A 26,248-nucleotide genomic window follows, 5' to 3' on the forward strand; every position below is an offset into this window, starting at 1 on the left:
ACTAGGTTTCAGGATACTGCCTAATGAGCACACATCAGGTAAACGTGCAGAATAGATGCACTCTCCTCGGGACTCATCTCAGAGCATCTGCCATCATCATGTCTGGCAGACACTCTGGTTCCTAGAGCTATCCAAAGGCCTTCTGATAACCAGGTTAATTTCTTTACATCACTGGAAATGACAGTGTCTGAAAGAGCCTACAACTTAGTGTAGTGCTAGAAACTTGGGGACTAGCCTAGTTTTTATTCAGATCACAGTAATAAATTAATGTTTAGGGTGGCTCACATTGATGACTTGTTTTTAAACCAGTTTAACCACTTAGGATAGACTGTCTTTGCCCTAATTTCTAAATCCAAATTGCCTGTAACTATGCCTCTTCTTACAGCATTTGAAAGAAAGAATGTAACAGCTTACTGCAGAGATCTAATCAAAATCCTCCAGCAGGCAGAGGAAATGAATGAAAAGCTCACACCGCTGAAACTGATCGATTCTTGGATGGGAAAGGGAGCAGCAAAATTGAGGGTAGCAGCTGTTGTTCCTCCCACACTTCCTCGTGAAGACCTGGAGAAAATTATTGCCCACTTTCTTCTACAGCAGTATCTTAAGTATATGCAAACCTATGTCTTCTCCTTTCATCTTGTCTTTATGATTTGTTTAATAGTTCACTATATTTTCTTTATTTGTAGAATAAATATAACTCCAAAAAGATTACTTTGAATAAAAGCTCTAATTTGGATATGTACCAATAAAGACAACAATGACAGAATACTTTATATACTTTTTACATGTATTACCTCATTTAATCTTAGCAACACTGTGAAATGAGAGTAGACATTCTCATTATCTTAATTTTAGAAATAAGCAAACTAAGATTTTACAGGCATTAGTTATATCTCAGTAGACCCATAAATAGGAGATCAGTTAACACTTAAGAGAAATAAACTGGTAAAATGTCTGGAAACCAGTACCATAAGAATGATGGTTTATTTAATCAAAGGAATCAAAAATTGGTATTTTCTTTCATAAAATATGATGTGTCTTTATGATAGTTTCTCATTTTTATAAATACAATAAGACATGGTTTTGTGGTTTCATTTGAAGTTTAAACACTCTACAAAATGTATCTAATATATTCCAACTACAATTGACTCCTGTATGTCAAAAAAAGCACAAAATAAATAGTTTCTATAAAATGAGGTTTTGTAGTATAACTGACATTATTTCATATCAATGTATTACTTAAAATTATTGCACTTACAGTTTATTTTTATATATTTCAGTTTGTTTTCTCTAACTCACAAAACATTTCTGATCAGTGGCCTTTATCTTCTGCAGAGAAGACTACAGTTTTACAGCTTACGCTACCATTTCATATTTGAAAATTGGACCTAAAGCTAATCTTCTGAACAATGAGGCACATGCTATTACTATGCAAGTAAAGAAGTCTGCACAGACCTCTTTCAAGGTAACTGCCTTAACTTTCAAGCATTTAAAACATACATTAAAGTCTGTGGGTGCTTCCCTTTAACTGGTACTTTCCTAGGTCCAATTGAATATAAGAGTTAATAAGTCAGTGTTCTACTTAGAATCTGGGTGGTGAAGACATTAAGTGGAAGGATTTAGACTAGGCTTTGAAGAGAGACTGGGGGAGTTTCTAACTTCTGGAGTGTGAAGCCTGCATCTTAATGCCCAGTTCTGTGATGCGCACTGCCCTCGTGATGTTGGTTGGGATCGGTGTTAGCTGGGAAGCCTGCCTCTGCAGCAGAGGTGGACAAGCAATTATGAACTAAATACTGTCTAGCCCGCAAAAGCATGCCATGCACAATCGTATCTAAGGACATGTACGGTGTTCTTGAGGGTTTCTCTGATGGCATAGGCCCTTCCATTCAAGATGAGACTCATATTTGAGTAGACATTTGAAGATAAAAAACTAGACCACTGGATACTTAAAGAGCTAACTGATATGGAAGGACTATTGGGATTATTAATCTCATGAGAAAGCAGAATAGGTGAATTTTTACTTTGTTATTGTTTTGTAGACTGAATCACCTCAAACTTGTCATTCTGAAGGCTCTGATAAAAAGAGGGAAGGAAAAAATTTGGATCACTTCCGGAAGAAGTCTGCCAACATGTTTCCGCAATCTGAGTCTAAGAATACAGGGGCTAAGAAAAGAAAAATTGACGATGCGTGAGATGAGTGTTTCTAAATTTTCTAAGAACAGAACAGTTTTATGCATGTATGCACCATTATTTTTGTAGTTAATCAAAAGTTTAAGACACTTTCATGAACACTTTATACACATGGAGCTATACTTTAAAAACTTCTCTCTAAAGTATTTAAGACATGAGAATTTGAGACCTTTTGTAAATTTAGCAGCATGAATCATGTACACTATAAAATGAGGGAAAGATAAAAATTTTAATGTAAAACTCTTTAAATGTAAAATACTTAGGGGAGTAGCTTCACATAACTATCTTAAACTCTTTATGCCTTATATACTTTTCTTTTGACAGCAGTGTTATACTGACATTTTTACATTGCTTATCACAAAAAGTGACTTCAGCTTATAAGAGATGCAGAATGCAAATATAGAATAGAATAAGGTATCAATACAAGGATTAACAAGTAAGATGGCTCTCTATTTAGTAAAATAAAACTCCAAGCTTGAAACCACAACCCTATTTTGACATTTCACAGTCAAAGAATGGCTCTGGTTTGCTAACCAGGCCAAGCTGTTGCCTAGGTAGCAACAGCCTAGCTAAATTTGCTCCAAAATAAATCACAATGCATCTCAGGTTAACACACAGAAATGGATAACTTGAAAATTCTTACATAAATTGTCAGTTTTGTATTAGAAAAAATATAAATGTTACCTGTATTGATTTCATCTTTAGAATTTTATTTTTAAATACTTTACCACTAAAATCATGGCTACTTCTGTATGTTTAACCTCAATGTGGTCATCATTAAATCAGTGCAGTCATTTTACTTTATTGACTTGACATTTTGTCTCATTTGAATCTTTATCTGATTCTTGAAATGCCCTTTTTAGTCAAAATAATCTTCTATATCAATATTGGGATCTAGTAGTTCTTCTCCATATGATGAAAGGTTCATCTGGTTTAATATTAAGTTTTCAAATGTTTCTTCTAAATCGGTTTCACCAATTAAAACAGCTCCCATCATGCGTCCATTCTGCATGACAACTTTGATGTACTCTTGTCCTTTGGTGCATCTCAGCATTAACTCATGGTCTGAACCCAAGCTCTGTGCGTTGTATTTTCCCAGCAGTACAACCTAGTATATATATACATATATTGATAAAAAGTTATTTTAGTGGATGCCAAAAAGGAAACATAATAGACAGTTATTCTGTATTATGTTGGAATGGTCAGCAGAAAAATCTACTCGCAAAATTTTGTAGCTAAAAGTGTCATTGGGGTGGGTTGCAAAGAAAAATTTCGATGGTATTCATTTATTCTACAGATGGTGCATGATTTAAAGATTTAATAAGGAACTGAATTAGACCTTTCATGTGCAAATTATTTAATTTCCCTGAACCTTGTGTATGTGTATGTTTCTCCTTATCAGTAAAATAGGAACAAAAATCTTGCCTCTGACTACTGTAAAGTAGATTAATATAATATGTATAGGAAACCGCTTGGTTCATTCTTAAGTATGATTGCTAGCTATTAGTTCCCCTCACAAAGAAATAATGAATCTCATATAAAAATTAGAAATGCACCAACAGGAAACAGTCCCCTTAAGGTATAAAATAGTTATAGTGGGAAGGTAGGTAATGGTTATCAGATAGTTAGGAATTAAAAAGCATTAATACCAAGAATTGATTTACATAAAATTAGAAAATATTACATTTTTGTAAAATGATTAAAACCATATGAACTTTTATTCAAGTAAGATTAGATGAGCATAATTAGTTAAAAGACTAACGAGCAGAAAAAGGCACTAATTTGCTTATCTATCTTACCTTATAGTTAAAAAACTTTGTTACATGCGCAAAAAGTTCGAAGCTGAAATCCATGTCAATAGAGTCTCCTGAAGTAGCTGCTGCCATGCACTTCGCTGCATACCATCCCATCTGTCTAGCCTGGGTCCACAGCCTCATCTGAAATAAAGAACGTTATGCAGGATAATTTTTCATTATATTACTTGAAAAATGTTATCACCTGAACCTTGTAACATTCCTTAAAGGGGTCCAGTGTTTGACCGTCCTTGAGATTGGTCAGATGTTTGGTTGGATCAGTTTTTCACAGAAGCAATCACCAGTCTGCACTAACCAAACTCGTTTTTGTATTTGATAATTCTGTCTGAATCACTGCATCTAAATGAAAAGACGACATCAACTTTTATGTTTCAATAAAATTGCTATTAAAACTTACTAAAATATTTCAGGCCACACCAGGTGCAAATTACATTTTAATTAACCAGTCTCAACTTCAGAGTAAATTTCTCATCATCACTAATAGAGATACCAAATTATCACTGAAAATTTTTTTTCCTAGTCCTCATTTTTAGGTGCTGGATAGTTAAGGCCTATAGTGCAATCTAACCTCAAGGGTCAGACAGATATATTACTTGGTGCCCAGCCCCAAGATGTAGTATCAGGTTTCAGTAACTGATTCTGGGAGTCATTTAAAATTCTTCTCTGAAATTGATTTCTTCTGTATTCTGTTACTGTATTGCTACAAAGTTTTGGGATTCCCTGGTATAACAGAACACTGGCTTTGGAAGTCAGTAGATTTGCATATCAACTCTCCTACATATTTCTCCTGAGCTTCAGTTCTTTCACTTGAAACATAAACATATACCACCTCCTCCATGGCTACTGGGAAAATTAAATAGGAGAGCCTATAATAAGCAATTAGTTTCCTTATTCCCCTATGTGTTTATGTAACTAATGCTAACTTTTTGTGTGTAAAAATAATATACAATCTTGGAATTAAGCCTCAAGCATTTCTGATAGAAGTGAGATATTTATATTTATATTCAGCCTCCTCCCTGTAAACAAGTGCAGTTTAATGAAGACGCAGTCTATGATAAGGTAGCAGAGTAAACTACGCAGGATAAAACTAGAGAATGGCTGAAGGAAGTGCCCTACGATATTATACTGCTGGACTATCTATCACTTAAATCATGCATTTCAGCTTCCAAGTCCCTCGAGTTTGCATCTGGAACTATGTAAAACAAACTATTAGTACTTATTGCTTTTGCAGACACAGAGATGGCATCTATTGAATTGACTCAAAACAGGAGACACCTGTTTATTTTGGGGTACTTCTTTCCTGTATCAGAGTATGATGCACACCGAAGATAGAATTTATCCTAGGGGAGTTTAAAATGTTTTTTAAAATCCCACAAACTCCAATTTCTAATTGAGAGTTTGTGACAGATATGTCACATAAATGACACAGGATAATTGTAAAGAAAGCTGGAAACAAGCTGTTTGAAGCACTTTAGAAACAGGCTGAAAGCACTGTTTAATTATTATTTCTTTGTACATTAAAAAGCACCCACAAAACAATGAAGCTGCCACCTGAAAACTAGCTCTTCCACTACTTCATATTCCATAGTTAATATGAGTGAATAACATCACTACCTGTGGAGCTGGTCTTTCACCAAGACAGATGCTGCCTGGTTCTTTTACCTCTAATATCTACCTATGTCTCTACTAAGACAACCTCACCTGCAGCCATCCGACTGAGTACCTTCCTCTAGTACTTCTGCTCCACCTGTAGGAGGCAGGCAACACTGCGGGCTGGAGGAAGTCTAGATCCAGCTGGAAGCAGCTGCTAGGCTGAGCACTGAGGAAGGCTGTTCACTGTCAGAACTTTTTTTCAGTAGTGATTTCCACAGACACAGAACAGGGTCATCAGGAACAGAATGCTTTACCTACATGGCTTACAATCTCTGTAACTGTTGTTTCTTAAATCTAAAGCTGTGCTATACAATATGGTAGCCACTAGCCATATGTAGCTATTTAATTAAAAGTAAATAAAACTCAGTTCCTCAGTCACATTAGCCGCATTTCAAGTGCTCAACAGACACTTGTGGCTAATGGCTATCTGACTGGACAATGCAGAAATACAGGACATTTCCATCATCACAGAAGATTCCATAGAACAATGCTGATAAGCATCTGAGAATGAAAAAGAAAGTAATAGCCGATAACTCTTTTTAAATTAAAAGATATCCCAGTCTAATTTTGTCACTGTAATTGCAACTTACCAAAAGGGAAATAGTCTAATTATTTTTTTAATGTCACAAAACTCTATGATAGCTTCCTATTTAAAGTAGAAAGGTTGGAAAACCAGAAATTTGGATTTGCTGGTGGCAGCTCCTTTTTTTTCCAATAGAATGTGATGAAAAAGGTGCCCACACGTGCGTGCGTGCGGCTTACCTGCTGCCAGAATGAGCTGGGCTGCCAGGCCGCGGAGCAGATGTCACCTGCAGCGTAGACGTCAGGGAGGGATGTGCGCATGTGCTCGTCCACTTTCAGGCCCCCATCTTCTCCTAGGTCAAACTAAACAAGGTTCCTCATCAGCACACATGGTTAAGAAAATGAAACGTGACTTTTTCATTCTGAAGTAAAAGAACAATTAAAAATTTACACCATGATTTGCTGATCTTTAATGAGAAAGTGAAAAATAGCCACAAAGTTTAGGCACCTAAGCTGAATTTCCAGGGAACCAAGTTCCTAATAAGACACAACTCATAGAATTCTTAGAATTGAAACATCAAAAATATCCAATAACCATGCAACTACCCTACTTATAAGAACATTCCTTAGTTTTTGTAAGCTTTAAATGCTTAAAAGCAAAAATTACAAGATGTTTTTTTCTAAAATACCACTTAAGAACTGATAGGAGGTGTCAGTCTCTTACCCATATTTAGATAAGTTATGCATTATATCCTATTAATGACACTTATATTGGGATGTTAACTGCTAAGAACTTTAAGCAGTAAAAATATATTGTAAATCAAGGCACAAATATAAATGAAATTGTTTTAAGTCATGTTATTACAATTTTCTACTAATACAATGAACAATTATCCATGCTCGAGAATTAGAGATTTTAATAAATAATACTTTCAAAATATGCGTAGTAGGACAGAATACTGCACCTCACCCGGTTGCCACAGAGAAAAGGCTCCACATTTGGTGTAACGCCAGTAGCACTGACAATGAAATCACAGCCATATATCTTTCCGTTGGTCAGTTCCACATACACAGGCCATCTCTCTTAAAAAAAAGAATAATATTTAAATCCTCAAATGTAACCACCATCAACACTCCACAGCATCATGACTAGAACAGAGAAAAATGAAGGCAAGAGATCACTTTAAAATAAGATCCCTTAATAATATGTCTAAGGCACATCCGCTAAAACAGTATTTAATGTAATTAACACCATCTCCTTGTTTGGGGTATGATTACAAAACTATGGCATTCTATACATATTTCCTACAAATTTAAAAGCAAATTCAAAGTAAATGGAAATTTGTAATAGTTTTGTTATTATAATTTTTATTGTTGTTCGGGTACAGTTGTCCTGCCCTTTTCCCCACTGCTCTCTCCTGTGCCGTCCTCCCCCACTGTCCATGCCCATGTGCCCTCGATTCATGTTCCTTGGCTTGCCCCTTCCCCTTCTTTCCCCTGTTATCCTCCTCCCCACTCTCCTCTGGCCACTGTAGGTTTGTTGTTTAACTCTCTGGTTCTATTTTGCTAATTTGTGTTTTGTTGACTAGGGTCCACTTATAGGTGAGATCATATGGTTTTTGTCTTTCACTGACTGGCTTATTTCACTTAGCATAATGCTGTCCCTCCATTATTTCTTCCAAAATCTTAATAAGAGTGTGCTCCATGGAGAGTTTAATCTAACTAGGTTACTCACTTTTCAATGTTTTCCCTTAGTATTCATATTCAGACTTTACTCTCTTTTTTCCTATGGAAAAATTCAAAGAATTCAGAACTGGAATATATTATACACTAGGTTTGGCTATTTCTTCAGGAGTGTGGAATAGGAATTAGTAGGTCTGTGTCTTGGTTCCAAATTTATAGATTTTCAGTGTTTGATTTTGGGTAAGTCACTTAACCTTTGAGAGTATCAGGTTTTTTTCGGGTTTTGTTGTTGATGTTGTTATTTTTCAAAGGTTTTGCTTATTTTTTTTAGGGGGGCAGGGAGGAAGGGAAACATTGATCAGCTGCTTCTCTTCACACCCTGACTGGGGACAAATTCCACAGCCCAGGCATATCCTAGGACTGGGAATCGAACTGCCAACCTTTCACTTTGAGGGACAATGCCAACTGAGCCACATTGGTCAGGGCAGTTTTTGTTGTTTTGTTTTCATCTGCAAGATACTCTGATTGACTCATAGGGTTATGACAGTCAAAACACAATAAATAAAGCCCTATATAATTTAACTTATTGGAAAACTTAAAAAGCAATAAAAAGGAAATGACTTTAAATTACTTCATTAAATTTTATATGGAAATCTAAAGCTTTTTTTTTTAGAAAGATTTTCTTTATTTATTTTTAGAGAGAGAAGAGGGGAGGGAGAGAAACATCAATGTGTGGTTGCCTTTCATGGGCCCTGCAGTGGGGGCCTGGCTGGCAACCCAGGCATGTGCCCTGACTGGGAATTGAACCGGCAACGCTTTGGTTAGCAGGCCAGCACTCAACCACTGAACCACACCAGCCAGGGCTGAAGCTTTTAAATATAACAAGAAAGATGCCTTTCTTTTAAATAAGTGGTTAAATATCCTTTAATTTTATTAGTTACCTTTATCAGTTGTAACTGACTGATTATGATGGTCTCTTGGGAAATTCAAGGAGTTCTTCTTAGATAATATAAATTCTTTCTGAAGGTAGATTTTCTTAACTTCACACATAGTTTCAATGTGAATCTTATGAGAAAACTAAAACAAAGGAATACTGATCACCATAATACTTCCAGAAAGAGTGACATGGGTTACTGATAATGAAAAAAATATTTCTAATATATTTACATAAACATATAGAAAAATAATTCTTACAATATAAATGAAAATATACTGGATGACCAAAAATAAGCCTGTGAGTTTGTGTGTATAAAAGGAATTAACAAAAATTCATTTGGTACTGAAGAGATCTAGTAGGTAACACCAAGGGTGTACGTCTCAGTGTAAGTCTCATTAATAATTACATGTATATATTTTTAAAATTACAACCATTATAGACTATGAAAACCTCTTGAGGGCAGGTCTATGCCAACTTATTGTTATATCCCAGAACCTTAAAATACTACATTATTAACTTCAGGATCAGAAGGTATAGGAAAAAATGATTTTGCATAATTTCCATCACAAAAAGTACACATACCATGAAGCCAACCCTTCTTCAACCTATGCAAGGCTGAAAAGAAGTCATGCACAATAATAAAGCATTTAAAAATAAAATATCTAGAATATAAAATGAGTAAAAGCCAGTCATCTGCTTATCCAATTAAGATAGTAAATGTGTATTTTATTTAGAATCCATCTATTAACCTTTAAAATACTGTAATGCATCTCAAGTAACCTTTGAGAAAAAGATTAATATACAATAGCACAGGTGTATTCAATGTGTCTATGTATAGAAATTTCTGTCCTGGAGACTTAAAAAGAAGACTGACAGTTTTAGATGAACTTAATATTCACCTGTCTTGGTGGACATGTAGGCCATGTCCTTTCTTAGCACTGTGGATTCTAAATAAAGTGACCTAGCAATTCTTTGACTACATATTTGTTACTAGTTTTCAACAAATGGTTCCTGAATTTACAATTGCACTTAGACATTTTTAATCAGAATATGCAAACATACCTCTTTTGTTCCTTTAAGATTCAAGCCTTCATGCCAGTCAGGTCCCAAGGCACTGCCTGTATGACTGGCATTAGCTCTGGTTTCTGCTTCCTTTTTCCTTCCTGAAGAGATAAACTCAATTCAAAATTCAAATGATATAAAAGTTGAGAATTATGCTTGTGTTCTGCAATTTTTAGCAATATAGTGATTCTTATACATAAGTACATATAAAATGATTAAACAAAGTTATCTGTATTAATCACTTTATTCATTATTTTACTATTTTGTGGTGCAGAGCTATAAAATAATCTTTCAATCAAGTCTTTAGTATAAACACAGCATTTTGGGGATTTTATACACTGGTTAAAATGAAGGTAAGAAGACTATTAGCCATCAGATTTTGAAAATTTTGTCAATTTTTAGGATGCCCAAAACTTACAAAATTCTTGAATTTTATAACCCGTAAGTTAAAAAAAACTCTTTAAATGAAAACACTTAAAGCTTGTATTTGTTTTTAAACACATTGTGATTTTTTATGAAATTACTTTAGGTGTTGTTGTCTAAATTGCAGTATTGTTTACAAAGATGCAGATGGACTAATCAATTCACTTTAAATTTGCAGTTTTAATTATACATATTTTTCATAAAATATATATATTGTAGAAAATCTAAAAAGTCACATAAAGATATATATATATTACCTACATTCCTAGTTCTCAAATATATTTTGCTAATTTTTCTTATGGTCTTTTTCTGTATGGTTAAACTTTTTTTTTAATATGGGAACTAAAGAGCCAGATGCTATATTTACCTTCAATTGTATACCTGGTTCTTTTATGTGCAATTTTAGCCTCTGGTTTTTCAGCAATGAGCTTTGAGGTCAAGAATTCAGCTGCTCCTGCATCAAAGAAAGTATTCCCAATTGCTTTATCTTTAATGGCCCAAATTACTTCACAGCCTTCAATTTCATACCTACAAGGAATATTAAAGTTATAAAGAGCAATTTCAAAAGTCTGAATAGAAATCTTTGTACCTGAAAATCACAATTCTCTCCTAAGGCCTAAGTAAATATTTTATGGCAAACGAAAAGAATGATTATAAGGAGGAATGTAACACTCTTTCAGGATACAAGTTAAAGCACAATAAATAATCAAATTTAAGCAGTTTACTGAAAGAACATATAAATGACAAATATGTATACTGGACATCAGGTAAAGTTTTCAGTTTGTACAACATAGTTACTATTTAATGTCCCACTGCATTCCCAGGAGTGAGAAATGCTTTATCTGGTTATGACATAATCAATAATGGATGGATGGATGGTACACAGCTACCATACTGAGAGTAACTGACTTCTTTGGTAATAGATATTATATGTTTTCAAGCATTTTTATTACAGATGGAATAGGATTAATGTTGTGAGACTGAACACTTTTTAATGTAAGAAAGCATTTCATTGTCAGTAAGAATGTAGTAAACTGTACTTTTGGTGACAGCTGACGGGGAAAATCTATCACGTGTACACAAGGGTTTGAAGCCCCTGTTTCAGTAAATCTGTACCTCCTCCATTTTGATACCCTCATTTTTTCTCTGCATTTCTGTGTGCAATGCCATAAATTTCCTAATTACAATAATGACTGCCATTCCTAGAACTCAGCCAACTGAAAAATTCTTACAGACTTCCAATGGGATTCATCGTCCTCTAAAAAGAGGGGCAAAAACCTAGTCTGAAAGTTGGAATGGGTGAAACTGAGCAAAAGACAGGGTTGTAGCAGATTCCTTATTTTACTACAAATTTGTCCCTGTAATTGGACCCAACTTTCTGCCCTGAAAAATATCCAGACTATTCCATGTCAGTTACTGGAAGATTAAATCACAAAGAAAGTAAACCAGTGCTCTAGAGACTATAGCAAAATATGCTTCAGCGATTTTTTACTTGAAATATCATCTTAAGATTATAATATTTTATATTCAGTAATGTGTTCACACTTCCCAAACTTCCCAAAACCAGGATCTGGGAGTATCACAAATCCTGAAACAGGAGTCACAAATCCTTTGGATTTCATGGACCAGACATGTAGTATAACTGAGTGAAACAGCATGGGTATAAGCAATAAAAAGTGATGGGGATTATGACTAGAATCTCGAAAGGTGTACACACTCAAAATTGTTTTTTAGTACAGTTCATGCTTATAAAACAGGTGGGTCAAATCTAGCCACTTACCAGCTGATGACCCTCTGAGACCTCAAGCACTCCTCAAACTCATGTTTTACAATAACATTTTTGCGACTATCAATTCTATGAAAGCCAAAAAATTTAAGTGGATTTTCGTTCATGAAAATGTATGGAAAACATTTAGCTTTGATTTTCAGGATAACAAGATCTATTCTACTGTACCAATAATCACATGGGTCACAGAGCAGTTCTTAAACATACATACTTACGCTAATTCAAGTGCGATACCACCGTTCCCTATGATCATTATTCTTTTAGCTTTAGTAAGCTGTTTCTGAAATTCCTGTATCAAAAACAAAATGACAGTTTTTGTACAGTGGGCAATACCAGAAGCAAGAGGCTTCACTGATGATAAATCTCACTTCCCTGCTCTGCTAGAATGCACCCGCCAATCAATATCACAGACGGTCTCCCCCATGTTTCACCCGAAACTGCCTCTTCTGATTTTCCTTGCTTTACGTCGTTACATCTAGAGTACTACTTCAGAACCTCAGCAAGAGGCACTGTCTTCAGTCTACTATATTCCCAGCTATTTGACCAAATCAGTGTACTATCAAAACACTGATCTACATCCTAGGTACAGGGTTCTTCCTTTTCTCTTCTTGTCCCTCAGTCAATACTCCCTGCAGTCACTCAGCACTTAAAATGTGCAGGAATGAGAGGCATAGATAGCAGCATAAGATAGATAATAATAGATAGCAGTTAGCACAAACTCGAGAGTCCCTGGTTCTAGCAGTCACTGACTGCAGGGCCATGAGTAAGTTGCTTAACCTCTTGTGCCTCAGGCTCTACTACAAATGGAAATGAGAATGCCTATTATCTCAGGTTTCTATAAGCATTGAGTAAGATGACATGGACAGAGACATTAGGAGTAGCACACACATAATAATGTCTAACATTTACTTGAAAAAATGTTATTACCAGTATAAGGCAGCTAATTCATACCACCATCTTCCCTAACAAGATCACAGTGAGCGTGAAGAAAAGCCAGTGGTCACTCTTAGGAGACTTTCAAAAGTAGAGAGTAGTACCATTGCTTCAGGATGACATCTAAATAGCTCAATTCCTCCTCCTACTACGTTGTTACCATTTCTATTAAGTTGACCTGAACACTTAATGGAATATTCAATAAATAAATACTGAAATTGACTTCCTAAGAATTCACAGGAAAAAGCTCTTAATTTTAGTTTGTACTTCATTGAAGGCAGTAGATAACAGAGCACTGGATATGGAGATGATTGCCATGAGTTTAAATCACACATCTGATAAGCTTAATAATCACCTTCCTATAGGTAAATTAATCTCCCTATTTTAATTTCCTATTTGTAGAGTGGGAATGATGACTGTCACACAGGATTATTATGAGGATTCAGTGAGTTTATGTATGTAGAGGGCCTTGCTGGAAAATAGTTATGGTGCAATCTTTGATAATATCTAAAGTGTTTACAAGAAAATAATCAAGTTCTAGTTTTCTCTAAATTCCAAATTATTTAATTAAGAATAAGCTGAAAGTAAACTATCAATTTTCAAGAACATAAAACACTGTTACATAAGTGTAAAATTACCACCTCCTGGGACAGAACCACAAGGAGCTTGAGGTGAGAGAGAGTATTGTGATTTGAAACCAGGAAGAGCTTCTGGGCAATACCGGTAATCGAACCCTGAGACACACTACCAAAGGAAGTGTATAAGGTTCCACAGGTAGAGTTTCCCCTTGTTGGGATAGTTGACACTATTCTTGAAGGGAACAATAACCAAGTGACTTTTTTCTGTTTTAGGACTACCATGATTTTGTATCACAAAGATCTTCTGAATATTACTTTCTTTGCTGAGCAGTAAATTCAGTAAGTTTTAGATATGATTTATCTTCTTGCAAAAGGTAAATCACAGTAGAGTGCAAAGAAGATCATTGCATTATTTAATGCAAAGATCACTATATTTAATGCAAAGATCACTGCATTACTTAGGTTACAAATCACACGCTCCCAGTCACAGTAAAGAGTGTGTGCTCAGTGATGAGTGGTGCCTTTCCACCAGCATGATCATGAAATTTGCAACATCGAGTAACAGAAGGAACACAGAATATCAGCATGAATAGAAAACAAGACAAATTAACAACTAAAAACAAACAAACTGACATTATAACTACTTTCTGGTTTGTGGGTCATGAAACAAGAAACTTCCCTTCTGCTCCTGTAGTTTAGGAATTAACATTATAAGTGGAACACTTTCATTCAAATGTAGAAAAAGACATCTGAGAAAAAAAACATTGTGTTTTTCCCCCATGACCCAACCTGAAGTATTACCTGAGCACTATCTGTATCGCGAATTCCTAATACATAAGGATTTCCTTCACATATCAACTTTGGTTTAGCTCCAGCACACAGACAGAGTTTCTTATATACATGCTGACTGCCATCTTCTGTTACAATGCACTGCAAAAACAAAGCAATGAAGGGGAGAAGGGAAGCATTTATAGTTGGGTATAATTTCATTTTAAATTAAACATTTGAAAACACAAAGGCAAAAATATATTAAGGTTGCCTCTTGATGACACTCAGTACTTTGTTACAGCAAATGCAAAGCTAAGTAAGCATTAGAATACATTATTCAGGCCAGCAAGTCTTAATAATTTTGGGGCCATGAATTATTTTGAGACTGATGAAAACTAATCTTTCTCCAATGGAAGAAAAGACATATTCACATAAAACTTTGCATAAAACTTAGGGATTCTCATGATGTTTGGAAAGAAATGCTGAACTCAGATTAAAAATTAAACATTTTAGAAATTTTAAAATTTCTTATCTCAGTGGAAGTTACTGTAAGAAGATCTAGTGATTCTAACTGTAGTACCTTAATTTCTGTTACATGTATAGGGAGAGGTGTGTACAGGGGAATAACTAGTGTGTGGTAGAAGTTACAATATGTCTTCTTAATCTAAAAAAATTACAAGAGCTAAAAAAGTATTGATATTCTTAAGTCCAAATAGCAATCACTTTACCAGCAAACTACATGCTCTTTGGGAATATTTTAACCTAAGTGACAAACATGTCAAACTTAAATCTTAGCATGTACTGGCTTTAAAAATATTTATATTAATCTTTAAAAAACATCAATGAGTCTAAAACATATTAGGAACCATTCTTTCTGTTCCTTAATATTGAATGAAAATCTACAGACAAGTTGTTGGAATGGTTCAGGAGTTAACACCTGTGCATGTGTTTGGGAAATCATAACATAGCACTCACTACCTACTGAGACATTTATCACCCATGTGGACTCTTCAGCTGCATAACAAACACATAAAACCAATAATCAAACATGGCAATGGGTGGCACTCTGATTCATTCAAAAGTCTAAATTCCCTCCCAATTCATTAGTACACTTTAAGCCTACTTCAATTTGCACACTAACTGACATGGATGAGATATATATACAACACATAATGAATATGTAACTACCAGTATAAGTATTAAGAACTTACTCTGGTGTTTTTGATTCAGAATTTTCTCAAAACTCAGTACTTTTTCTAAATTGTTTTCCTGGCAAATTATTTGTGTCTCAAATGTGTACAGGTGCTTTATTCCTAAGGACAAATTCGTAAATTAGAGCCACTTTAGAGAAAGTGCAAAATCTACTTCACATCTTATCTAAAGCTCATCTGAGGATACTAGTACTCATCTGATAACATCCTTCTCTGAGACGCCTCACTCCTGAGACTGTCTTAGTTTGGGCCTTATATCATTTGGACTATTGCAACCAACGCCTGATTCTGTGGTTGGCTACCAGCCACTCACTGCACCCCAGTTCATCCTTGACACTGCTGTCAGCTGTACTCTCCTACAAGAACACCTACTTTGTCACCCCTGCCTCCACTTAAAACCTCTCTACTATTTCTCCATTGGTTATAAATGAACTCAACTTCTTAGCATGACATAAAAAGCCCCTTTTTTTATCCCACTGACAACCTCACTGTTCCACATGCCCCTTTTCCTTTCTTTGGGTCTTTGAACATAAAGTCTCCTCTTCCTGGAATGCCCTTCTACATCTGGAGAACTCTTAATGCACCTGCATTTTATTTTTGAAAGATTTATTTATTTATTTTTAGAGAATAGGAAGGGAGAAAGAGAGGGAAAGAAACATCAGTGTGTGAGAGAGACATCGATCCACTGCCCCCTACATGTGCCCAAACCAAGGACCGGGTTCACAAGACAGGCATGACGAGCCCTGGCTGGGAATCAACTGGTGACTTCGCTCTGGAGGATGATGCTCAACCAACTGAGCCATACCAGTCAGGGCTCACCGGTATTTCAAAACACAGCTCAAATATTATTCAATCTGTGAAGTCTTCCTGAATATCTACCATCAGAGCTTTGATAATATTTCAGTGATGGTGCTTTTCACATGTCCATGCAATTATCCACATGCACGTCTATATTCCTTCCCTATGACACAGAGCTCCTGGGAGCAGATTCCTTCTATTATTGCTTTCTGCTATGTTATTGTGCCACAGCACTGAATGTAGTGCCCAGAAAACAGTGGACACTATATAAAATGTTAATGATAGTGTGAAATGGAAAACCTAAAATGCCAAAACAAAACTAATTAAACAATTCCAAGAAACTCACAAAAAAGTGTAAATTATTCTAATAATGGAAATCAATGTGACTAAAATTTACTTGCTAGAGACTTTGGTGGTGGTACAGGTGGGGTCAAAGGAAGTCAGGCAAAACTGGTCATGATTTAACAAAGGAAAATGACATTAAGGAAACAATTCTCTTACATGTTCTTCACTCTTCAGTTGCTTTACTTCAGATTCTATAACCTTAATGTTTGGAAAGCGGTTTTCTAACATGGTACTTGGTTGTTCTTCAACATCAAATTCCTCCAATACTTTAGAAACCTGAGTTAGATCAAGGAGATAAAAACATGTATTTAAAAACATTTTTCTCCCAAGAGTTTTAAATAATAAAAATAATCCATTTCTTGTTATACATTACTCATCTCTTGTTCATAAAACAAGATGACCTAGTCTCTGACTTCTTCTTTCCTGTTTTCCAAAATCACTGGCATCCTCTTGGACTCACTTTCCCTCCTGTCCTGCTAAGACTCTACTGTGGATCATTCCATCTTTTGCCCAAACCCTTTATTTCCTTCCTCTCTTATCCTTAACCATTAATTACCCTAAAAACTTCCAACCATAAATCAAACTATTTTCTTTCTCTAGTCCTATGCCCAGTCTGCTACGGAAGAACCACACAGCTTGCACGTTGGTATGTGACCTCAGTTGCTCCTTATATACTGTGTGGAAATCCTACTAGGTAGCCATAACAGTTCTCAAACTTCTTAGTCTTGTAACCCCTTTACACTCTTACAAATGATTGAGCACCCCAATGGGCTTTTGTCTGTTTGACTTATATGCAGCAATATTTGCTGCATTAGAAATGAAAGCTGAGAAGTAGTTTAAATATTACTCAATTCATTCAAAAGTAACAGTAAATCCAATACATGTTAAACAGATTATAACATACTCAATGAAAAATAACTACTTTTTCCAAAAAACAAATTAAGTGAGAAGAATGGCAGTGTTTTACACTTTTGTAAATTTCTTTAACGTCTCGCTTAACAGTACTGATAGCTGCATTATCTCCTGCATTCAAACTGTTAAAACATGCTGTTTGGCATCACAAATAGGCAGTCGTTTCAGATAATAAAAACTCAACAGGTAATAGTTTCTTAAGTTTACATACAATGTAGAATTTGAAACCATATGAAAGAATTGTTCATTCTCTGTTGTGGTGAAATCCACTGGTCTATCCTGCATGTTGAGTGGATCTTGCAACATCATACACTATCATATGTATAATATTGGTTTGCTATGTTATAGAGATAGTCCAATTATTGACTCCTTTCATAGTAATACAAAACATCACATTCATTTCTATCACCAACAATCTCATCAGAAATGTCTTTAGGTACTGTGAGGTCACGGTGAAGAACGAGTTTTGCAGATTTCCAATTTTTGCTTGAAAGCTCTAGTTTTGTCCTAATGCCAATAAATGCTTCCTTGAAGTGATAAGTACTCTTCATTCATTTTTCCAAATAAAAGTAACTAGTTCATTTTGCAACTCAGCAACTGCACAACTGCTTTTCCTTAAGTAACACTGTACTCCTGCATGCAGTGCTTTACGCATCCATCCCAGTTCATCATACAGAATGGCAACCAGATGTGTACTTAAGAGTCAAGATTCAATAAAATTAACATTTTACTGGCTTTTTAAAAATGGACTGTGTGGTAGTGAAGAATACGATAATAGTGCAGCTTAGCCGCCATTGTTTTTCTAACATGAATGCAAATGACAATATAGTGGGAAGAGCAAATAACATCTTAGTAATTTATTAAATCCCTCAGTGACGTTTATAAACTTTCACCATTTTAATGTTCCCCCAATTTATTCCATATTTTTATTTCCATATGTATGAATACACTCATGTATATTCACGTATTAGAATATGAACTCAAAACTTTTTAACTGAGGTACAGGATCAAAAATGTTTGGAGACCACTGTTCTATTACACTATGACCAAACTGATCTTAGACTCCTATTATAATGTTATAATGTATAATATAAATTCATGGAACTACAAAGTATTCTCTGATGCTTATTACATATATGAAACATTAATTATCTACAACTGTAAACTTGACTCAGAAGTACTTCTGACTTGTAAGTACACATATGCACATAGACATATTTATAATGGAAGTATACACACATATATATTTGCATTCATATTTAGGTTTCATGGCATCTTCCCCAAAAGAATATTATTTTAGCATATTTTCTTTAAAAAAAAAGATTTTATTTATTTATTTTACAGAGAGGGGAAGGGAAAGAGAGAGGGAGAGAAACATCAATGTGTGGTGGCCCCCTACAGGGAACCTGGCCCACAATCCAGGCAGGTGGCCTGACTAGGAATTAAACCCGAGACTTTTTGGTTCACAGGTCCCCATCTAATCCACTGAGCCACACCTGGGCTAAAATATTTTCTGAAAAATAATTCAGAGTGGGAGGGAAAAAAAAGAAAGGACTAGGAATTCAGTATCATTTTAGGTGTTTTCGGTATTCAATCTGAATAATTCTAACCTTTGAGATATAATTTTAAAATAGGTATCAATAGAACATTTGCTATTTAAAGCAATTAAAATAGTAGAGTTACACTACCTGCTATGCAAGCTAGTGTAATTTTTAAAAATACCAAGAAAGTTATACAAAAGTTCTTACCTGCTTGAAATTTGTAACTGCTTTAATAACAGGAGAAGCTGTTACCAGGAGAATTTCTTCTGATGGAAACTGAATCGCCAACTTATTTAAAAAGTAGTAAACAATATGATAAATAACTTTAGGTAACAGAATACATGGCATAGAGGAAAGAGAGAGGGATAGCGCAATTTTAATAGAGTTACTGACTGAGGAAACTAAAAACTGACCTTTCCTCATTTACAGGTTTCTACAATCCTGAGTCTTGTTCATATTTACAGAGTGGTGATGAGTACTGTTCAACACTGGTGTCGTTTAAAATGAGTAATACAGTCACACTAAACACTAATAAAGGTCTGAACAAGAAAAGTGACATAAAGAGATATTCCATATCTACTTAAACTCCTTTATATGCCAATTTAAAGTTACCATACAGAGGGTAAGGAGAAACAATCCTAATTAACATTTAAACCAACTTCTATTTATTGTAAAATATTTTCATTTGCCTTCAGTGCAATGAAATTGCAACAAACCCTCATAATAAACATTTAGAATCTTAGCACGAAGTGCTCTGGCACTCCTATCCTACCCCTTCCATGCTCAACCAGTAGACACTCTCTGGGAAGACCAAGCCACCTCAATATTAGCCTTAACAAAATTTGGTGGTTTGACTTGCTATTGTTTCATTATTTTCCTCTCCCTACAAACTTCTTTCTCACTTTAAACTTCTTGAAAACATTTTCCTAACTCACACTCCAGTTACTCAACCCCACCAATCTCTATTGCTGTGCCTACTATGCTATTAAAACTAAACACGTTCAGTTCAACTACACAACCTTAAAACCTGGATTCTTTTTTAGTATCACCTCAAACTTTCTACAGCAGTGGACATAATCATCATTCTCCCCACCTTTCTTTCCTTCATATATTCTGTAATCCCCCCTCCTCACTTTCTGTTGCCTTTGCTAGACCAGGCCCTCAAAACTTTATTCTAAAATCACCTTTAAATTGTTCTTCCAATCTTGTGTTAACCAGCTGCCTCTGTCCCACATATTACAACTAATCATCTTTCAAGTTTTTTCATTTGATCATATTACCCCATTGCTCAAAGTCATCTGACTATGTGTAAGTTCCTGGCAAATTCGTAGCATGATTTACAAGATCCTTTATGATCTAGTCTCTGCCAACCTTCCTGGTGTCATCTCTGGTCACCTCTCCCAAGCACCACGTGATTTAAGCTTTGCTTCTCCCAGATGATGCCAAGCTTCCCCACTGAGATGGTGCCTTGTGTCCCTTTGGAACATCTGTCTTGTCTAAGCGGTGAACTTGTTGTACTCATTGCTCTACTCTGAGACAAAAGTATATTGAAAGGGTCTCTCTTCCCTAATTCACTCCCTACCAACTGAACAGGCACCCCTAAGGCAGTAAACGGGCTGCTGAAATGATTTATTTACATGACTCTTCCACTAGGCTGTGAATCCTAAAAAAGAAGGTACCATGCTGCTATATTTAACTAATCAATCCCTAACACTGCCTGGATCATAGATGTATACCTGGGGAATAAACGGAAAATATATATTAGGATTAAAAGAGTAAAGCTTTAAAAACTCTTGAATTTGTTGCGCCATTTCTTACGACGATTGCTCACGCATACATCATATAATTTAGTCCTTTTTTGGAATATAAATACATGTATATACGTTCTGGTTATTCACTACAAGGGAAAAAATCAGTACCTAGCTGCATTCCATACTTTGCTGGTTGTTCTACGAAACATTACTAGAGATGAAATACTGTCTATCTTGGTAGTTCAAAGCACAGGAAACTTATGTAAGGGTTACGATGCACCAAGGCCTTGGCACCTATATAGAAGCTGAATTAAATTATTTGATTACCAAGGAGGATTAATTTTCTGACCACGCACTTTCTAGTTAGAAGCCTCCCGTCTGCTCTGACATTACTAGGACCAGGCCTGTTCTCCTCCCCTCCACCCTGCTACGCGTCGCAGGTGAAGGCTGCCGGGTCCTAAAAAGACAGCATCAAAGGCCGCCACGCAACCTCTACTGCCGGGGGGTGGTAAGAACGCAACGAGGAAAAAGAAAGCGTCTGAACAGGAACCTAGAAGTACAAGGGGAGGGAGCCTCCAGCGCCACCGCCTCCGGGGTCGAGGAAGAGGCGGAGCCTCACGCACGCCCACCCTACCTGCTCCGCACAAGTGACACCCGCGATGCCGCCGCCCACCACCACGAACTTCCCCGCCGTCGCGGGAGGGCGCGCTGCCTCCATGCTCTCAGACTTCCAAGAGTTCACTGACGACTCCGGGGGAACCACGGAGGTTGCATTCACTCCCGAAGAGAAGTCACTGGGGACGGTCGCTTCCGGTGCCTGATCCCGCGAATCCGGCCTACGGGTGCCCAGCAGCTCAGACTTAGTCCCTTCGCCTGTTGGTCGCGGGCTGCGTCTCCTTGATGCCAGGGCGTGGTGCGATAGTCGTTACACCTGGGTGTAGTTTTTCTTTGTAGATTTGATAAAAAGGAGGCAAAATAGACCAGACAGAAATTACAGAACATGGGTCCCCGAAAAAGGCTTGGCAAATTGTCTAAAGACAGACCAGTGTTCTCACGGGGCAGAGTGTTCTTAAAAATAAATGAATTGCTCTGATACTCTTACTCTAAGTTCCCGTGGGAAATTAGACATCTTAAGGTGACGGAGGATCCACAGGGGGCTCTTGGGAAACTCACTTACCCTTTTCCACCAGCAAACTCTGAAGGTTTATACCAACCTGACATCTCTCTTGCTGTCAGAACATCTAGCTAGCCACATCTCCTCGCCTTCAGCTGAATGAGGAGGTTCCAGTTGCTGTGTCCCTGACTCTAGGGATACAGGCAAAGCTCTTCAAGATCTCTCGAAGTCTCCCTCACTTATGCGAAAGTGACAGGGACTTACGCTCAAAATGTGAGTGTATTGGAGCAGGGGCGGGGGGGGGGGGGGGGGTGGTCAGGGGGAAATGAATGTTTCCTACAAGCATTCTACAACTTTCTTCAGAAGATTTATTATTGTAGTCTTCTGCAATTATTCAATGAATTGTTTGCTTTCCCTTGTAAAGCCTTAAGGAATACCATGGGCTAGTGCTGGCAAAACCAGTTTTATAATCTCTTAGCACTCACCTACTTTCTCATCTTTTAGCATGGTCTAGTACTTGGGGTAAAGGCATTGGGATACTTCACCTATTATATTCTTAGCTTTGGGAGCTGAACGAACCAGAAAATCACATGGAATCCCATTGTATACCAGGTATACTATTTTTGTTCTACAAATACCAGATTCATGGCCTTTAGAAAACTGGGGGCATTTCCTAAACTATATCCTCCCCCAATTCAATTTATTAAATCCTGCCAACTCAGAAATGTTCCTCAGTTTCCTTATTTTAGTTGTTTATTGTGAGTGCCCTATTTTAAGCCTTCTTCTCCCACTTGGACTATTCAAAGAGGCTCCTCATATGTCCTTCTTTCTCTGCTCTCTGCTTCTAGCGTACCCTCTTCTGCCCTGTTGTCTTACCAAAGGGGAAATGTGGTTACTTTCCCTCCCCACCAGTCTACCTTCTGACACAATTTCAGTTTCCTAAACACATCAAAACTTGTCTCTTCCTTTCCAGGCTGTCTTGTCCCACCTATGGACAGCTGTGAATCTAGGAACGGCAAGCTCCAATGCGAACTTCCCCACCATTCTCAAGCAGAGACAATCATGTTTCTAGTACTTTATTGCATTTAGCAGTGTGTATTGTGTTAGAGTTGGGTGTGGCCCTATTGGGCTTCCTCTCTGAGAAAAGGGATGTGTATATATTTTTTATATCCTTGCCTGTGTTCTTTGTTCTGATAGGGGACTCAAGACTTGGAAAATTTTAGTTTAAGGTAAAAAGTTTTAAGTCTAGCAAGTAATGTGTATGTTAAAGCTTTTGTTTCAGAAGCTACAGATAAGGCCCATGCTGGCTCTTGGGAAAACAGCCTGCGGGCCTCCTGGGGCACTGCTAAAGATTACTGCCTAGGAATATCCAGACCTTTTGTGTTCTAGGGAGAGCACAGCTAACTGCCCAGAACAGGAATGCTGCAGCTTCGATCACCTAATCCTCCCTGAATTTCAAAGCCCTCACCACTCCTTGTTTATCCACTCACCCCCACTTTATAAAAATTCTGGCCAGGAAAGAGAAGGGAAGATGGTTTGTTAGGGTATGAACCCACCATCTCAGATCAACAGCCATCTGAACAAAGCGTCCATAAAGATTCAATTGCTGCCATTGCTTATTGGGTTTGGTAGTGACAGGCAGCCTTAACACCAGTGTCTTCTTCAGTTACAGTGCCAGCATTCAGCACAGTGATTTACATGGTATGTACTCAATGAATGTTTCCTGAAGCTTCAGAATAAACCGACCTGACCTTATAAAGACCAGGTTCTCATTGTATGGTTATGCCCACCAATTTGAGGCATAAATCAGTCTTGTGAAATGTTACTGTTCTTTCTTAAATAGTTTGCTGCAGTATTTTTAGATCAGGTTGCTCTGGGTAGATAGATGTTGTGGTTATCCCACAGCATCAGGTTACAACCAAAATTTGGTTTGGCTGTCAAGATTGTTAACACACACACACACACACACACACACACCCTATGAGGTTACAACAAGATTTATTGCTTACAGAATAAAGGTTTCTGGACTTCTAGGAAGAACAGGGCATTTTCTCAAGTTGATCCGAAAGTGGTTTGTGAGAGCAAGGAAAGACCAACTCTACCTTTATCATGATTAGGGGATCGGGCTGGGGTGAGTGTTCTGGCACATGTAGGCCAGGCTATGCTGGGGTTTGAAGTTCCTGCCAGTGCCAAAGGTGGGCGTACCCAGACTTTCTCAACTTGACCCTATGTGGGACAGAGGGGAAAGGGCAAGGCTTGAAGGTCGTAGTAAACATCAAAACTGAAATCAGTCCCTTTATTACAACAGATAGCCTTCCTCTTGTGGTGTCCAGCTCTCTCGGATAGGTTTATAAAGTGCCCATGCGTTTCCAAAACCATACAGTGGAGCTTCATAGTTCAATTTCAGTTTCAATCCACGTCAACAGAAAACACTCATATTGTCCCTGGCTGGTGTAGCTCAGTGGATTGAGCACGGGCCTGCGAATCACAGGATCGCGGTTCGATTCCCAGTCAGGGCACATGCTTGGGTTGCAGGCCAGTTCCCGGCAGGGGACACACGATACATTGTGTGTCCTCGGCAGAGGCAACCATACATTGATATTTCTCTCCCTCTCTCCTTCCCTTCCCCTCTAAAGATAAATAAATAAAATATTTAAAAAAAAAAAGAAAACACTCATATTGTGAGCATACAAAGAAATTCCAAAGTCAAATATAAAGTATTTTTATTATTCATTGTCTTCTATTATAGAAAATTGGAAATTCTCTTTAGCCTTTTAAAACACTTTGGGTCATAACTAAAATTTCTAAAAGATGTCCTTCACAGTATGAAATGTTATTATAACAAGTTTCTGTGGACTCCTTTCACTCGCAATTTGCATATAACAATAGTAGCTTTCATACTGTTTTTGAATAAAACATTTATACTGATATTCCATGGCAGTTATTTGTTATTTGCTATACTTTCCACATATAAAATTATTATGACAACACTTAAAAGAATTATTGTTTAATTATATTGATTCTTAATTATTTGCCATTTTAGTGTGTAGGGCAACATTTTGATACTCACTACATTGAAAATTAGAGAAATTCAGCCTTGGCTGGTGTAGCTCAGTGGACTGAGTGCTGGCCTGCGAACCAAAGGGTCGCTGGTTTGATTCCTAGTCAGGGCACATGCCTGGGTTGCAGGCCAGGTCCCCAGTTGGAAGAGTGTGAGAGGCAACCACACATTGATGTTTCTCTCCCTCTCTTTCTCTCCTCTCTTCCCTTATCTATACAAATAAATAAATAAAATATTTTTTTAAAAATTAGAGAAATTCAGATTGTTTTCTCATAAATAAATTATTTCTATAGCTAGTTATTATACTAAGGGAATAGAAAAAGCAACATTTCATATTTATCCTTTTTGTTTATTGAATAACATATTCCTATGAAATAAAGGTTTAAATAAGATAAAGCATATATCCTTCCATATATGAAAAATGGTAAATTATGATATCAAATGGATGTGACTAATTTATTTCAGTTGATATAAAATATTGAAATTAGAAATAAGTTGTGCCTCTTAAAGAATTTTATGTTTCAAAAAGAAAAAAACTACTATGTTGTTTCAAATAATACTGCAAATACTGCATTATCCACTAAACTTTTTGAAGTTCACATGAACCCAAGAGAGATTTACATGAAAGTTTAACTAAATTTCTTCTTTTCAGTCTTGAAAATATTTTTTGATTTACATGAAACATCAGAATTTTATCTGTCAAAAGGATCTCAGTTAATTTATTTATGGCAACAACCATAACATACACTGAGCATGCTTGCCCAAATACGTCAAGGTAAAAGTGAAAAGAAAGTCTCATTTTATCATTAGTCTTGGGAGATACAAGTTTAACCAATTTATTGTTTGGTTCAAGTCAGGTCATTTATTGTATGGATCACATTTTGAAGACGAGCTGTTTACAAAAAAAAAAAAAAAAACATCTTGAATAAGACCAGAAACTGTTGGTTTTGGTTATGACTGTGAAATTGCATTCACAAGAGAAATTTTTCTTCAGGAAGAAGAAACATTTGTTTAAAGAGACATAACAGCTGGGTGTTCTCAGATTCATTTTTGGGGGCATCTTTGAAAAAATCTAAAGTTTTATAATTTATAGAAAATTTGTAGCATCTGGTGTTTGTAGAGAATTGATCACCCACGTACTTTCTGTTTTCTTCGGTCCCAGCAGT

General features: G+C 36.5%; 2 protein-coding genes across 3 annotated transcripts in view; one reads left to right on the forward strand and one right to left on the reverse strand.

Moving 5' to 3' along the window:
• RECQL (RecQ like helicase) overlaps positions 1 to 2,994 on the forward strand; it is a 26,890-nt gene extending 23,896 nt beyond the window's left edge. The window contains 4 exon segments of the mRNA XM_037033930.1: positions 386 to 605; positions 1,336 to 1,465; positions 2,040 to 2,083; positions 2,085 to 2,994. Of these exon segments, the coding sequence (XP_036889825.1) occupies positions 386 to 605; positions 1,336 to 1,465; positions 2,040 to 2,083; positions 2,085 to 2,259 (569 nt within the window). The 3' untranslated portion in view covers positions 2,260 to 2,994.
• Positions 961 to 22,007, reverse strand: PYROXD1 (pyridine nucleotide-disulphide oxidoreductase domain 1). Of its 2 annotated transcripts, XM_037033931.1 has the most exons (12): positions 21,542 to 22,007; positions 19,364 to 19,444; positions 16,860 to 16,979; positions 14,383 to 14,511; positions 12,286 to 12,359; positions 10,652 to 10,812; positions 9,862 to 9,962; positions 8,804 to 8,939; positions 7,150 to 7,262; positions 6,420 to 6,542; positions 3,990 to 4,127; positions 961 to 3,298 (listed from the first exon to the last, which is right to left on the reverse strand). In XM_037033931.1, the coding sequence occupies exons 1-12, from the start codon at positions 21,623 to 21,625 to the stop codon at positions 3,050 to 3,052; spliced, it is 1,509 nt and encodes a 502-aa protein (XP_036889826.1). In that variant the 5' UTR covers positions 21,626 to 22,007; the 3' UTR covers positions 961 to 3,049. The 2 variants fall into 2 exon arrangements, with proteins under 2 accessions (XP_036889826.1, XP_036889827.1); XM_037033932.1 differs by lacking the exons at positions 16,860 to 16,979; positions 19,364 to 19,444; positions 21,542 to 22,007 and adding an exon at positions 15,561 to 15,692.
• Between the last annotated feature and the right edge of the window lie 4,241 nt (positions 22,008 to 26,248).

This window comes from Sturnira hondurensis, unplaced genomic scaffold, assembly GCF_014824575.4.
Source record: "Sturnira hondurensis isolate 20B ecotype Veracruz unplaced genomic scaffold, ASM1482457v3 Scaffold0021795, whole genome shotgun sequence".
NCBI classification, from domain to species: Eukaryota; Metazoa; Chordata; class Mammalia; order Chiroptera; family Phyllostomidae; genus Sturnira; species Sturnira hondurensis.

Coding starts and splice junctions, on each gene's coding strand:
- PYROXD1 (XM_037033931.1), bottom strand. CDS start 21,625: ATGGAGGCAGCGCGCCCTCCCGCGACGGCGGGGAAGTTCGTGGTGGTG. Junction 19,445..21,541: donor GTGTCACTTGTGCGGAGCAG/GTAGGGTGGGCG, acceptor TTTTTAAATAAG/TTGGCGATTCAGTTTCCATC. Junction 6,543..7,149: donor CTTTTCTCTGTGGCAACCGG/GTGAGGTGCAGT, acceptor AACCTTGTTTAG/TTTGACCTAGGAGAAGATGG.